Source organism: Triturus cristatus, chromosome 1_2 (genome assembly GCF_964204655.1).
Source record: "Triturus cristatus chromosome 1_2, aTriCri1.1, whole genome shotgun sequence".
NCBI classification, from domain to species: Eukaryota; Metazoa; Chordata; class Amphibia; order Caudata; family Salamandridae; genus Triturus; species Triturus cristatus.
In genome coordinates this window covers 790,872,663-790,887,046 of record NC_140580.1, presented here as the reverse complement: position 1 = coordinate 790,887,046, position 14,384 = coordinate 790,872,663, and the positions used below count along the sequence as shown (strand labels likewise).

Here is a 14,384-nt window from a genome sequence, read left to right as displayed (position 1 = left end):
CAATTGCGGTCACAAAACACTCGCAAATTACCTACAACTGCCTGCCCTTAAAAAAATTAAACAAAAATGTTTTTTTTTGTTTTTGTTTTTTTAAATGCATCCCTTTTTCCTTTAAAGAAAACAGGCTCCATTAAAAACAAGCATTTACAATGCAATGGTCTCGGCATTGGTAAAGTTAGAGCTATTGGCATTGCTCATGACATTATTTTTGTTTATGTTTTTGTTTTTAAAACATTTAAAGAAATGGCATTGTTATTTACAATGTCAATAGCTTAATCACTCTCAAATGCGAGACCTATTGCATTTGCACCCACACACAGAGCCACCTACACATACACTGATTAAGCTATTGACATTGTAAACAACAATGCCGTTTCTCTACATGTTTTAAAAACAAAAACATCAACAAAAATAATGTCATGAGCAATGCCAATAGCTCTAACTTTACCAATGCCGAGACCATTGCATTGTAAATGCTTGTTTTAGTCTGTAAGCACTATTTTCTTGAATGAGTTTCTCCTACTGCAAACACGACATGCTTTCCTGAAACATTCAGAGCGCCAGGCGCACAACACCCATTGGGCTCACCGGGCTTCAGCCCCCCCCACCCCCAGTCATGTGTGTCAGCCCGCCTGAGACAGCCTCGCGGGCTGGCGTCCTTCTAATTGCAGCCGGACCCGAGTACTTCACAGGTCTTTAAAAGACCATTTACTCGTTAATGAGGCTTTTGTTGTGTTTTCACCCCTTCTTACAGCCACTCTGCCTATGGCTGGAAGACTTAGCCCCCCCCCCCCCCCCGAAATCTTTTTCAGCCCCCCCCCTAAATTTGGCTCTAGTTGCCCGCCTGCAGAGCGCCATGCGCGCTTTAACTTTCCAAGCAGCCCAGGACAGTGATAGCTGTTCTTTGAATAGGTCTTGCTTTTACAAGAGTTTGAGCTATTGGTATTGTAAATGACAATGCCTTTTATTTATGTTTTAATTAGCAAAACAGATAAACAATAGGCATTGCCACTTACAATGCCAATAGCCTAAACTCTCACAAATACGAGACCTATTGCATTGTAAATGCTTGTTTTGTTTGTTGTTGAGGGGTTGGGCTGGCCTTCATGTCACGGCGTTTTAACTTAATCTGAAGTCACTCTCGAAAAAACACTATATCAAACTGAGCGGCTTCCCGCCTCCAATGTGTCGAAAGCTCACGTGCTAGCGATTCCATTTGGAAACAAACTTGAGGCGTTCAGTGAGTCCTTGCACCTCGCGCTACACTGAGCGCCTGCAAAGAAATCATCCCGGAGCCGCAGAGCATCACCGGAAGCCACATTCTACCTTCACTTTATTAAAAGGTGTCAGGGGCGCTAAGGCGGGTGAGCTCCCAGTGTGTGTGCGTGGGGGGGGGGGGGGGGCTGCATGTGGCCTATATAGAAGCAGAGGCCTAGTGAAGCTGTGAGGGAACAGCTGCAACCTGTGGTCACACCGGCCGTTTATATACTCACATCTTTAAACCGAAGTGTTATTACCCCAGCGTTACCTATGTTACCCACTTTGACGGATGAAAGGCTGAGTCTGCCCTGCAATAATTGCAATTTGTGACTTGTAGTCAGTGTCACATATGCACTATACTCTCAGCTGAAAAGTATGATTGAGGGACTCTGGTATGGACTTTCTCCTGAGAAGTGTTACACTCAGCCCCAGCAGCCTGCCAGCACGCACACGCCCTTCCTGGGCAGGCCAGAGAATTGGTCACTCTACTCCCATTCAGAATCTTGGCCTCTCTGCTGAGATTTCACATGTCCCACGGCTACTAAGCCCATCCCCCCATGTCATGTTTCGTCCAATCGAGACTTTTTAGCCAACTGAACATTGCATTGTGGGAAATGTGTGTGCGCGTGTTTTGTTTTTTTTTTATTTGTTTTTTTAAGAAAACAGTTATGAGCACCGCAGCATGCAAAGTGCTGCTGGCTGTAGCAAAGAGAGTGAAAGTGCCTCTCAAGAGACGGAGCCTCTTGGCAGCGATACTACAGAGTTCGGCCGCACCCCAATCATCCCCCCCCCCCCCCCTCCCTCCCGGGCTGGCCGAGAACTTTGCCAGGGCCGGTTTGGGTTCCCAGTCCGGCCCTGTCCAGCACTGGTGCCCTCGGGGCCTGTTTCACCCTCGCTACAGGCAGCCCTGACTCTGGGATCTCCCTGCACATATTTAACCCATTCTGTACACGGTCGACAATTCCGTTTTCCCCGCGGCCCATTAAAAGGCAGGAATGCGCAGGAATCTGTAAAAACACCTCACGGCAGGGGGGACACAGAGAACGGATAAGGCGTGAGGGTGAAAGTGCAGAGGTTATATACAGTGACAGAAAAAGAGGAGAGAGGAGAGATAATGTTAAATGGAAGAAAATAGGGTGGAAAGGGAGATGCAAAAAGGAAAACGGAGGTAGAAAGATGAGAAAACTATAGCGTGATGGAGCATGAAAGTGTCAGGGAGGAGAGGAAATGGATGGCAGAGTGGTGAAAACAGAAACGGAGAAGGAAGACAGCCAGTGGAGGGAAACCCTGAAGAGTGAAGGAGAAAGTGATGGGTGAAATACAGACATAGAAGCCAAGAGGGAGTAAATCTTATCCCCTACAGGCGCTACATTGGCTCCTTATCAAGAAAATCATTACTTTCAAGGCTCTTACTCATCGGATATTTTATATGCGCGGCTTGCACTATCTGACTGACAGGACTGTACATTATTAGAACTCTTCGATCTGCCTCACACAGCTTGCCGCAGTACCGAGATTCCGCAGGGTTAGCAATGGTGGGCTGGGCTCTCTTTTTCGGTTCGACCAGCAAATAACGGAATCAGCTTCCGCTGTCAGTCCGGGTTAATTCTCAAGACTTAATCTTCAGAAAAGCCCTAAAAATCAACTTTTCCTCCTCTCACAAGTGGGGCGTCTATGGGAGTGTGTCTGCAGATTTAGCCCCGTGACATTTCGTGGAGTACCTATCCCCTTCAGAAATCTTTCATTCATTCATTCAGTCTTCCTTCTCACTCTTTGATTAATTTGTTAGATGTCGAGTCACTCAATACAGAGAGCCAGAAATCGAAGCATTCGGGCAAACCTACAACCTGTGAAGATGTTAATTTTTTTTTATTAATTTTATAAATCCCCCAAAACGTTCTGGAGGCAAAATTATGGTTTTCGCAGTCTCGCTTACCTGTTTGAGTGCCCGAGAGACATAACTTGCGCAAAATAATCAAACCAACAGCAAACAAAATATATATTACTTCTACAATGAGTCAATGACAAAACTGAACTCCATATGCATGCAATCATACATAAGAATTAAGTGAAACTTCGGTTGTTAGCATGTCTCCCCCCATTTTAGTGCATTCGGCCTCCCGAGCAAAGACTTTTTTCTAACGTATATTGTGGACTCCATCCTCTGTATTGCCTAACAGCAGTTTAAAAACCGCCAGGCGCGTTTCCTCTCCTGGACTTACCTTAAGAAAGCGCTGATCGGGCTCCACCTCTTACGGGTTACACTTGCTACGTTTGGACCTTCCCGGTACCCGTAACTCTGTATCAACCACTAGAGCAAGTGCTCTGCTTGGCCATGCAAGAAATGAGACAGTTCATGCTGTAAGTCTTATTACCCTGACAACCTGCGTGCCTCGCTTTAGCCAGTAGGAGTTCTCCAAAAGACACGGCGAGACGAGGCCCGGCCCAGACATAAGAAAGCGAGGTAGCCATCTTGGAACGCTTGTTATATGATTACATTTTACAGAGAAATGTCAATTGAGGCTATGGAAATAGGAGAGTATTTTTTAAATAATCGCATAACACTTTAATATTTAGATGTATTATATTTACTTCAAAATGACAGCTCCATGTTTAGCTAGTTTATAACTTAGTGTACAGTATTATTAATTGTATACGATGGCGACGTCTGGGGCCCAAAAGTGGACCCAAATTATTATTTTGCTGATTCCATAGCTTCCAGACCAGCTGCGTGGCGTCTGTTTTCGTCGCACGTTTGTGCTCTCGAAGACCGCCCCAGCAAAATATTTATTCATTGGACACAATTTACAATTGCGACATAGTTAAAAGTTTTCAATGAATGGAAAGGAAATTCAGCATCATTCAAACACACGACAGGCATCAAAGAGAGAAATTCATATTTCCCGTAAAAGGGCACATCAAGAGAACAGCCACAAGTTTAAAGTTTAATTGCATCGTGATATCATTTTAATAAAGGGGAGAGGACGCCATGAACACCACCGCCTTTCTCCGAGGCAGAGCAGAAATGCCTCGGAGAAAGGCAGCGTCCTTTTCGGATTCGGGGCGTGTTTTGCTGTTATCTCCTCTTGCCATTGGCTGGAGGAGATAATTAGACTTTCTGCAAAAAACACGCCCCCCCGATCCGAAAAGTACGGGGCCTGATCGGAGTGACGGGACCTCTTCTCCAATGGCTGGCCAGCATTCAAGAGGCCAGCCAATGGAGAACAGGGGAGAAGAGGGGCGGGTTCAAGCCCCTCTTCTCCAAGTCATTAAATCTCGGATCGAGACTGCGCAAGCGCAGCCTTCGAGCCGAGACCTAAAAAGCTGCTTTATTTAAAAACAATCCCAGACATGGTGGGTTGCTGAGCCCAGCAGGCCACCATCCCTGGGAGGGCAATTTGCGAGTGGCAAAATTGTTGGTCGTACATCTGGCCCTTACTTTGGGGTGTGTATTGTATCAATGGTCTTTATTATTAATATCAATATTATTTTAAAACTTTTTACGTCTTTCATAGTACACCACTCAGCGCACGTGACCCTTTTAAAGCAAAAAGGAACTTGTATCATTTAGCAGAATTAAAACCACAGTCTGGCTTTAAAGGAATGTTGTTTGACAATTTGAAGCATTACAAGTAAATGAGGTGGGTTTATGACGTAATGCCAGAGTACTATGTCACACCCCTTTATTTTTCCCAAATGCAAAATCCCTGGTGTCTAGTGGACTTTCTACCCTCCTCGGATGGGCAAATTTGTTGCAACCTCCCTAGCTGGGACAACCTATCTCCCCTTAGGGGGACGGAAAGACACTAGTGCTCCTTCTGGAGCGGTGGTACGGCTCGATGCCACGGTAGTCCACCCTGTCCTTTTGTTTGTTTTGGCACTATTTTGAAATCCCAGGCGTCCGGTGGGCTTTCTGCTTCGCTTTCTGGAGCAATACCTCTATCTACCCCAATGGGTAGGGGAGGCAGAAAGGCTGGTGGTTTGTCCCTTTTGGGCAAGGTATGGCCAAAGGCACGATGAGACACATGCATCCCTTTCTTCTGCACCAAAATACCTGGTGTCAAGATGGCTTTCTGACCCCTGAGGGGAAGATTGGGGTATACCCCCTAATCTGCCTCCAAGAGGGAAGAAAGACTAATGCATTTTTTGGGGCCCTGTGAATATTGGGCAGACACTACCCCTTTGTTTTATGTTTATTTTTTTTAATTAATTGTGTCTAGTGGACTTTCTGCCCCTCATGACAGGCAGATAGGGGACAAACCCTTAAATCTGCCCCCCCAGGGAAGGCAGAAAGACTTTAGTGTATGTTTTGCTTTGGGTACATGGCCCTGTGCGTGGTGTGGTGCCCCTACCACTTTTGTTTTATATATTTATTTTTTGTTTCCTGGCATCCAGTGGGCTTACTACCTATCCAGGCCTGGGTAAACTGTTTAGAGCAAATCTTTCAATCTGCTGCCCTAGGGGATGGGGGTGGGGGGGAGGGTGGGGGTAGCCGGTGTTGAAGTTTGAATGCAGTGTCTTTTTGGAAGGAGGGGATGGGCATGACCCTGCACATCATGGACAGCTCCCATCCTTTTAAAAAACATATGTTTGGCTAACTTCCCTGGTGTCTAGTTAGCTCACCACCCCTCCAAGTGGACATATTGGGAGAAAACTTCCTAATGTGCCCCACAGAGGGGGCAGAAAGATTACTACACCATTTTGGGGGATGGAGGGTATGGCCTTACCTACAGTGGGCCGCCCCACCTCTTTGTTTTTGTTTTGTAGAGGAATCCCTAATGTCTAGTGAGATTTCTGAAACAGAGGAGGCAGATTTGGGAAAATCACCACCATCTGCCCCCCTCCCCCAATAACAATCCCTTGTGTCTAGGGGGACAGCGAGCTTTACATGCTATTGTGATCACCTGGCACTCCAAAGTTAAAAGAAGGTGTTGTTGGAAGACTGATTTTCTCAGCTTTCAAACAACACTTCCCTTTTAGCAAAATTCTCAGGAAGTGAGGAAAACGGGCTGCTCTCAGCCCATGTCGCATTTCCAAGGAAACCAGGATGTGTTTTTCTGGGTGCTAGCCTATCAAAGACGTGATTGAGTCACTGATGTGATCGTGCCATTGGCAGGAGAGTAACTCCTCCCGAGGCCGGAGAAGGAGAGTCTCTCTCTCTGACCCAGTGGGTGTCACAAAGCGAGTCAACAGAGCACCACACAACAGCTGTTGCTCCAGTGGTAGGTCTATGGGCATGACCTCCACATCCATAGCCTGACTGGGAGCGCTATGGACAAGGAAGTTCTCCCATAGCATCAGAGGGGTTAAAGCTATATCAGCTAAATACTATGTTTGTAAATACAACATATGTTAACACAAGCATTGCTAAATTGTTTTTTTCAATGCTGCACCACACTGGCAAAATATAGAAGGTACAAGATGTGTGTGCAGTCGTCATGGTGCAATGTTGGCCAAGTGTGATGGTGTGTATGCACGAAAGTGTTACCAAGCATGTGCGTGCATGCCATTCTCGGAATAGTACATTTAAACAAAAAAAAGTTGAATGTACATCAAAGCATTTACTTAAAAAGGCGTGACCAAGCAGCAAGTGCGCAGCAAATTGCAGCTACCAGGATCTAAAACAAAATGTGAAAAGGAATTTTTCTTTATTTATAGGAGGGGTGGGGGACCAACTGGGAATTGGCGGCAGGCAAGCACAGAAGGACTTGCTTGAGAACATATGTATGTGATTGGATTTGTCAATGACTTTTAGCCATGTTCCACAGCAGCGTGGATGTACAGCAGTGCTAAAAGTAAAGTTCGAAAAAAGGGACATGACAAGTCCAGCATTGGCCGCATCAAGGTGCTTTATTTTCTTCAGACCAGTGTGGGTGGGCAAGATGGACAACGGGAGGGGGGGTTGGGATAGATGGAACGTGATGCTGAAAAAAAGCGGTATTACGTGGTTAGCACTGGCTGCGTCTTAGTGCTTTTTTGGTATGGCTAGAGCGGAAGGGAAGGCAACATAGACAAGACGAAGCAAATAAACTAAATAAGTGCCTGAATCACCGCACAAGCAGAGGATGGACAGCGAAAGGACAGTAATCAAGTTAAATCAATTAGTAGTTAGTCCATGCTTCACATGAAAGAATAGGAAGTGATGCCAGCATGCACTGGACAATTAGGAGGGTGCAAAGAAGTGCGACAATTAAGTCAACGAATGGTAAGCAATGGATGTACTCCAAACCCTTTATAGTTAATAATACCCCTTGCAGCGACAGCGCATGATTAGTCAGCAGGTGAGGCCTAAAAATAGTGCTTACCCCAAACATCATAAGAGATGTTAATCTATAAATACCAATAAAATTTACTGAATACGTTTAAGATAAGAAAGGAAATTGTGGTTGGCAGGTTTGTCAATAATGGCTCCAGCACAAAACAACAAATGACATGAAATTCACATGAAGTTCAGCTACTACCTACTATGCTTTATTAACTTAACCTTAACTCCTCCCCCACTATATACTGTTACCAACATCAAACATGTTTCCTGTACATACACAATACTATATTACACAATCCTCAAGATCAGGAATTACATCTATAATAATTGCAAAAGAATGGAATCCAAATTATCCGTTATGTAAGATCCCCATACAATACCCAAAGTACTAGCATAGAGGGCCACTTACAGAGTATGTTACAATGCATGAGAACACCTCAGAACTATAACAACAAATCGACCATGTCCTTTGTGCAGTACACTTTCAAGTGGGGAGAGGAGTTGGCCTAATGGCTAGGGCAGTGGACCTCAAATCTGGTGAACCGGGTTCCAGTCTTGGCAAGGACGCTCAACATCCTGCGATTCTGGGCAAGTCACTTAATATCCCGGTGCTTAACAAAAATGAATGTGTCCTCATGTAACGCAACTGGTGCTGGTGTAAAGTGCTCTGATACCTGATACCTTTGGGTCTAGTTTGCGCTATATAAAACTCAGTGAAAAAAAAAGTGTAAAATCACTATACAAAGCACTATCTTAAAGTGGCATATACGAACTATGTTATAAGGAATGATAACATCCCATAATAGCAAACTTATCATGCTGCTACTATCAGATACTTTCCCAAATACCTATGCTTTCCATTCAAAAAAACAACAGTGCAATTACCATATGGTTAGATCTGGAAATTCCACTGACAGGCTAAGCTGAGGATACGTGGATCTTTGATCTATTATGGGGGAAAATGTTCGGTGTCCGAAAGCAACCAGCATTTTGATAATGCAGAATAATTTATGGAGAGCTGCATGATTACTATACAAGGTTTGGTTTTCTCTCCAGAATATCTGAACAGTACATTGATTGATATAGCACATAGTTGACACCTTAACATATCAACCACTAAAAAATTGTTGAGGAAGTATTATCGGTGATGTGCGTGTTGAGGAATATGTGAACAAATGTGAAGATTGTTTTCTGATAAGCGCTGGAAAATAAGCTAAGAATAATTTGATCTAAATCCATTACCGGGGCGTGCATGGCTGAAATTAGCTGTTGGTTTTGCAGGTATATTTAAGTTGATACCGTAAAACAAGCGATTACTACTTGTTTTAACTGATTACTATTCTAAGAGGATCAGCTATCACTTTGTTAGTGTTCCTAACACAAAGTGTGATTGATTTTGTTTCTCTAAATGTTTTCTCAAAGGAAGGAGATCCGGAAATTCTTGTTTTTAAAAATGCCACTCATTTCGTTTCGTTTCCAAAAACATGTTCAATGACTGGATTCACACATTTTTTTGCTTCTTAAAAGGTAGAGAAGCTAGGAAACGATGGTCTCCACAGGGGTGCAGTGAAAAGCCCTTTGAGATGATGTGAATATGGTAGTGAGGTACTGTGTGAGTAGAAAACAAAATTTGAAAAAAAATATACTATTTACTTAGTGTAGCTTGTAAAAGTAAAATGTTTACAGAAGGAGATTGAGTTTGAGATAAGAAACCTTTTAAAGTTCAAAAAGGGAATTCAAGTTTGTTGAAAAATCGTGGATGGTGGAATAGAGGTTCTGCAATCAAAATAAAGCTGTAATCAAAAATAAATAATTGATAAAGGGAGGCATGATGGAAATAAAAAACAGTGTCAGACATTGTGGGATTTTTTGAGTGGACTGTTCCAGAATAACAAAGGGAGACTTTGAAACCAATTCACTTCCCACTCATGTTAGTAATAATGTTAGTTGTGAACAAGTCTCGGAGTACTTCTGGAGAATTGTGTGTGAGTAGTTGTATTAGCCATGCTGATGTGCAGATATAAAACAGCAGAAAGAATCTTCAATTCTCAGAGGTTTAAAGATTTTGTAATGCGATAGTTTCTTTATTATTTTTATCTGTGTTTTACCGTAAGCTTGGTTTTATTTTATTTTTGTCAGTGTTCGTTTGAGGAAAGAGAGATGTTGTATTATATGTTAGTTTTTATTTTTAGCACACATTCTCTTTTAGAGGTTTTACTATGTATTAGTATAACGCATGGAGATTCTGAGGTTCCGCTGTCAATCAATCAATCAATCCGGTGTTTGTTGAGCGCGACTACTCACCAATAAGGGTCTCAAGGCGCTGGGGGAGGGAGGGGGTGCTGGTTCCAGTCCATCAAAGGGGGGCAGGGGGGGGGGGGTTGTTGCCTGGGTTTCGTCCCTTGATATTGATTGAAGTCGCCTCGATTGTATATCTCTGTGCATTCTTTGTGGGCTCTTCCTCTGGATTAAAGCCTTGAACATTACTTTGTCTACCGTGCGTGTTTGCCACAACAAAGGTGCAGTAATATTGTATAGTTGCAGAGCAAGACCCAGACGATTTAAGAGATGTGTGGAGCACCACACATTAGAAGTGTAAACACAAGAGAATATGCTTGCCAGAATAGTGGTTATGGTATTAGGTGTGTAAAGCGGCGTGACACGCTGGGTGGAAATAGCAACATAGTATGTGCTCCCCATTAGGTGTGAATATTCTCCTGATACTCTGTCCCTCCTTCCGGTGAACTCCTGAATACTTGACTAGAATAGCCTAGGACCGAAACTATGAACTAGCTGCAAATATGGGAGAAGGCTAAGTTGATCGTCAATTTTTCGCATCCAGCACGAGCACTGAAAACAAATGTAAACATTCTAAACAGCAGAAGACCCAGAATGTAATGATACATAGTAACAGAAGGAATATTGTGAGACTGCATTGTCCATAGTGGAGAAACTTAAAAGGTACAAACCTTCAGTTGTTTGCACGCTTTTTGAAGCAGCTCTGCCAGGCTTCTGCTTGCCAACCCATACTTCTGCGGTTTGTTTAAAGTCCTGACCTTGAAGAGCTTCGGGCTTTTGAACATATTGAAAAGCATCTCACCGTGCTGCAGACAGTGGTCTAATTAGGTTGGCATATTTATGCTATGGTTTCTGCATTTGTGAGGTTAACTCTGGTTACAGGAAGAGCAACCACGCACAGCGTGCTTACTCACTACCCAACCAGACACACGCATAAGCCTAGAACGCGTACTATATTTCGCAGTTTATTTACGTGGTGGCCATATTAGGAGTGTGTAAATCCTTCTATTACGAGCGCTGGTTTGGTAATTCCGTCCTCTTTCCCTTTTATTTTTCATTTTATTTAGTGCATTTTTATAAAGCGGGGAAATTACCCAAAGGTGTCAGAACGCTGTACAATAAAGATTTTTCTAAGAGTTCAAGCATGGACGTCTTTCTTCTATTTTCATGAATGTTTCTTTGCTATGTACACCGACAGGTGGGCGGTGTCTGTTGTATACCTTATACGACACTTCAGTGTGTCTTCCTTCTAATGGTGTCTTAAATGTCATCTCCCTTAAAAAGATTTCTGTTGGGAAAAGGTCCATTGTACGATCAATGTCGCGCGCTGACGAATCGAAAAATCGAGAACGTTGTAATTAAACAGCGAAGGACAAACTCAATCTCAGTTTCATTCACTTAAGAATAGCACACTGTTTCTATAGTCAACAATATATAGAGCCACAACGTAGAATTGGTCACTTGTTATTTTAAAACTGCATTTCCTGTTATAATTAGTAGTGAGCGTCCAGTAGCAATTAAATGCCAGCGTTTTTATTTTGTTATTTTTAAAACAGATATCTAGATTTACGCATGCGTGCATGTTTCCCGAAAGAACTGCACTTCCTGCCCATCAGAGTGGATTGTGCGCATGTGCTTTGGTACCGGTTGTTGTCAAACGGTGGTTATGGAGATGGAGGAGCGAAGAGGGATCTTTGCTTAGGGCAGAGGCATTGCCGATCTAAGCCTCATATCCATGGGTGCTGCGCGCCTGCCCGTTCCACCAGAAGTACCAGGGCGCCTAATGGGGCACGCTAAGGAAGTACCTACTCGAGGCCTACTCGGAAGTCTGGGACTTTGAGAATAACACCAGAAATTGGTGAGTTATTCCATTATTACAATTTAAGAGGCTATCACCACCCAGTCTAGTGACTTTTCTAATCTGAAACCCATTTATAGCAACCAGCCCAAGCGGTGATCAAGCAATACTTGTGTTCGTTAATAAGTTGTGTACGGGTGCAATCTAATTTGCTCGGTGGTTGGGATGATATTAAGCTGGCTGGGCAAGGCCAGCCACTGGAAACAGAGAAAAGTAGTGTGATCGATGGTACCTTTATTTTGTATTGAGGCAACGGAGATTTGCTGTGTGCAGTTCTCTGTATGTGACTGGGGACTGCTCCTAACAACATTTAAGCCGCACATGTGTAATGAAAGTTTCATACACATGCATCCTTCATAACGATTGCAAACCAGTAAAAATTCCTATTACAATTTTGTGGTGTGAACGACCTTATGATGCATCTGAGCATTGGACAATTTTATATCAGGAGTTGGAAGTTTTGCATTGGGTCACTATAAACCAGAGCACCCAAGGGAAGCAGTGGATCTTTGCCCTGCTTTTAAGGGCTTAGTGCTCCTCCTACAAAATTATTTTCTTACAATAACGTGATGACACACACACAACAACATCTTGACTGCCCTGATTTTAACTCATTTTCGTGAGTAGTCGTTCGCTGCAAACTTAATCGCCATCAAGCTCTACAAACGTTTTGCGAAGCAAGATACATTTTGCTCAGGATCACACAGTTTGATACATTGGTGAAGCTAGAAATAGCACTATATCGCATTTACCCTTTGCTGATAAACCAAGTGTTTTTCCAAAATTTCTCAGCAAACTATTCAAAGATGTTTGAGTCCATAGACACGCCCCATTCAATAAAGGTCAGCACACGCTGATCAAAACATATCGTCCTAAAGCATTCTTTATTGATTTAACATGTTATTGTTTATATCGCTATAATTAGTTGCAAGTAATGTTTCTTTCAACAAGAACGTCTTCAGGACTACAGTCAATATTATACAAAACCTAATGACAAATATTAAAACAATATATACTTTACAATTGTACTTCATTAATTTAATCATTATCCCATATGCTGAATGAGGTGCACTTTTATTAATCCTTAAGAGTCAATCAAAATAATTTTTTTTTTTAACCATAAACAAATCATGCTGCATGTGATAAGACAATGCCAATTCTATTTTTACCTGGCTTTTGTTTCCTCCTGCTATGCCCGGGCCCGGTCCCGGAGGGGACTACAACGACCGGCCTGGCTCCTGGTAACGAACGGCCGCCACGTAACCCAATAGCACCGGGGGGCGCTACAAAAGCACATGCTGACTCCCGCAACGTGGGACTCGCGCGCGGACGACGCCCGGACCAAGGGCGGGCCCGTCTGAGCTGTCCGAGACTGGTTGAGGCTGGGCTGGGCCATATCACCAACATCTTACTCTGGCAATGGTCCTTCCCTTACACGCATCTGAAAGGTCCAGTGTCTTAAACAAATAGTATCATAGCCTGTAGGGTCAGACCAGCATGAGTTAGTTAAGGCCTGGAAATGGGCAGGGGGTTGTGTGGACATTGGACGCTTTTCTAATAAGGGCTGAGTCGGTACTTATGCACCAAATTGAACTAACTGAGCGGAGACTTTCCCTTGAACCTGTAATTAATATTGATAATAGATCTGATCCTATGGCCCTTGCTCCTGTTGCCCCTGCTTTATATTGAACTTCGGAAGACCCTGCACACCAAAACAACAGCTTACCCATAACAGTTCAAGACCCTGAAATTATGGAAGCTCACACAATACGGAATAGTGCTGATACTTCGGGTGCATTGAGCAAGCCAAATGTGGTCACCCGGGGCCAAAAAGCCAAATCCAAAACCAATCATGTGAACAATTCTGCACCACCCCCAAAGAAAAGAAAAGGCCAAGCTGGGGGTAAACAACACCTTCCACCACCCAAGCCTCGCAGGAATAAATCTACTGATAAAGAGCTCATTCATGAGTCAAATCTTGCCAACGCTGAGACTGTTTCAGGGGGGTCGATTTCCATAGAGGCTGACTATTGGAAAAAGCTCAAACACGGTAGCAGTTTTTCTAGATCCATTGATTCAAAGGCTCTCGGCTATTGAAACTAGATTGTTAGACATCGAAAGACTTACGATAAATCATAATCAAAATATGGCTGAATGTATTCGGGGGGGAGAGTAATGTTATGAATAGGAATATGGATAAAAATATACCTACTAATATTACTGATAACCAGAATAGTTTGTTATGCACAAGGGGGGGAGGGGCTGTTACAGCATAGAGTGGAAGACTCTACATGTAAATGTCCTGGCCCTCACCCATGCCCGGGTAGTAAATGTCCCAAGTGGTAACCATCCAGGGAATGATAGACATCACATCCCAAGTTTAATTGGAGGAAAATTAAAACCCCCTGAGGGTGCACATACAAACCTCCATTTACCTCCGGAAGCTACTCCCTACACTGTTATATTAGCTAATGTCCCCCCATTGCCACCCGGCTCTTTTGAACACTGGTCTTCATTGAGGAACAAGTCTCTTCATTTTTTGAGTGAGAAGACTGGGATGGATAACTCGTTGTTCACTGAATTTAAAATGGTACGACGGAGTGGGTGGGTTAGACTGAGGCATTTAACGGATTAGCCTCTCTAGTAAACTCGTTCCTCTCCCCTTAACAACTAATATTTTCTGGCGGAGTTTTCATTATTAGT

At 43.4% G+C, this 14,384-nt stretch overlaps 2 protein-coding genes across 4 annotated transcripts in view; one reads left to right on the top strand and one right to left on the bottom strand.

Annotated features, from left to right (window-relative positions):
• DFFB (DNA fragmentation factor subunit beta) overlaps window positions 1-10,752 on the bottom strand; it is a 134,548-nt gene extending 123,796 nt beyond the window's left edge. Inside the window, exon 1 of one of the 2 annotated variants that reach the window (XM_085608863.1) lies at window positions 10,495-10,752. In XM_085608863.1, the coding sequence (XP_085464989.1) occupies window positions 10,495-10,620 (126 nt within the window). In that variant the 5' untranslated portion in view covers window positions 10,621-10,752. The remainder of the gene's footprint in view (window positions 1-10,494) is intronic. The other variant, XM_085608864.1, reaches the window with a different exon arrangement.
• A 663-nt stretch (window positions 10,753-11,415) lies between these two features.
• CEP104 (centrosomal protein 104) overlaps window positions 11,416-14,384 on the top strand; it is a 726,468-nt gene continuing 723,499 nt past the window's right edge. The window contains exon 1 of one of the 2 annotated variants that reach the window (XM_085608861.1): window positions 11,416-11,681. The gene's annotated coding sequence lies outside the window, so the exon portion shown is untranslated. The remainder of the gene's footprint in view (window positions 11,682-14,384) is intronic. The other variant, XM_085608862.1, reaches the window with a different exon arrangement.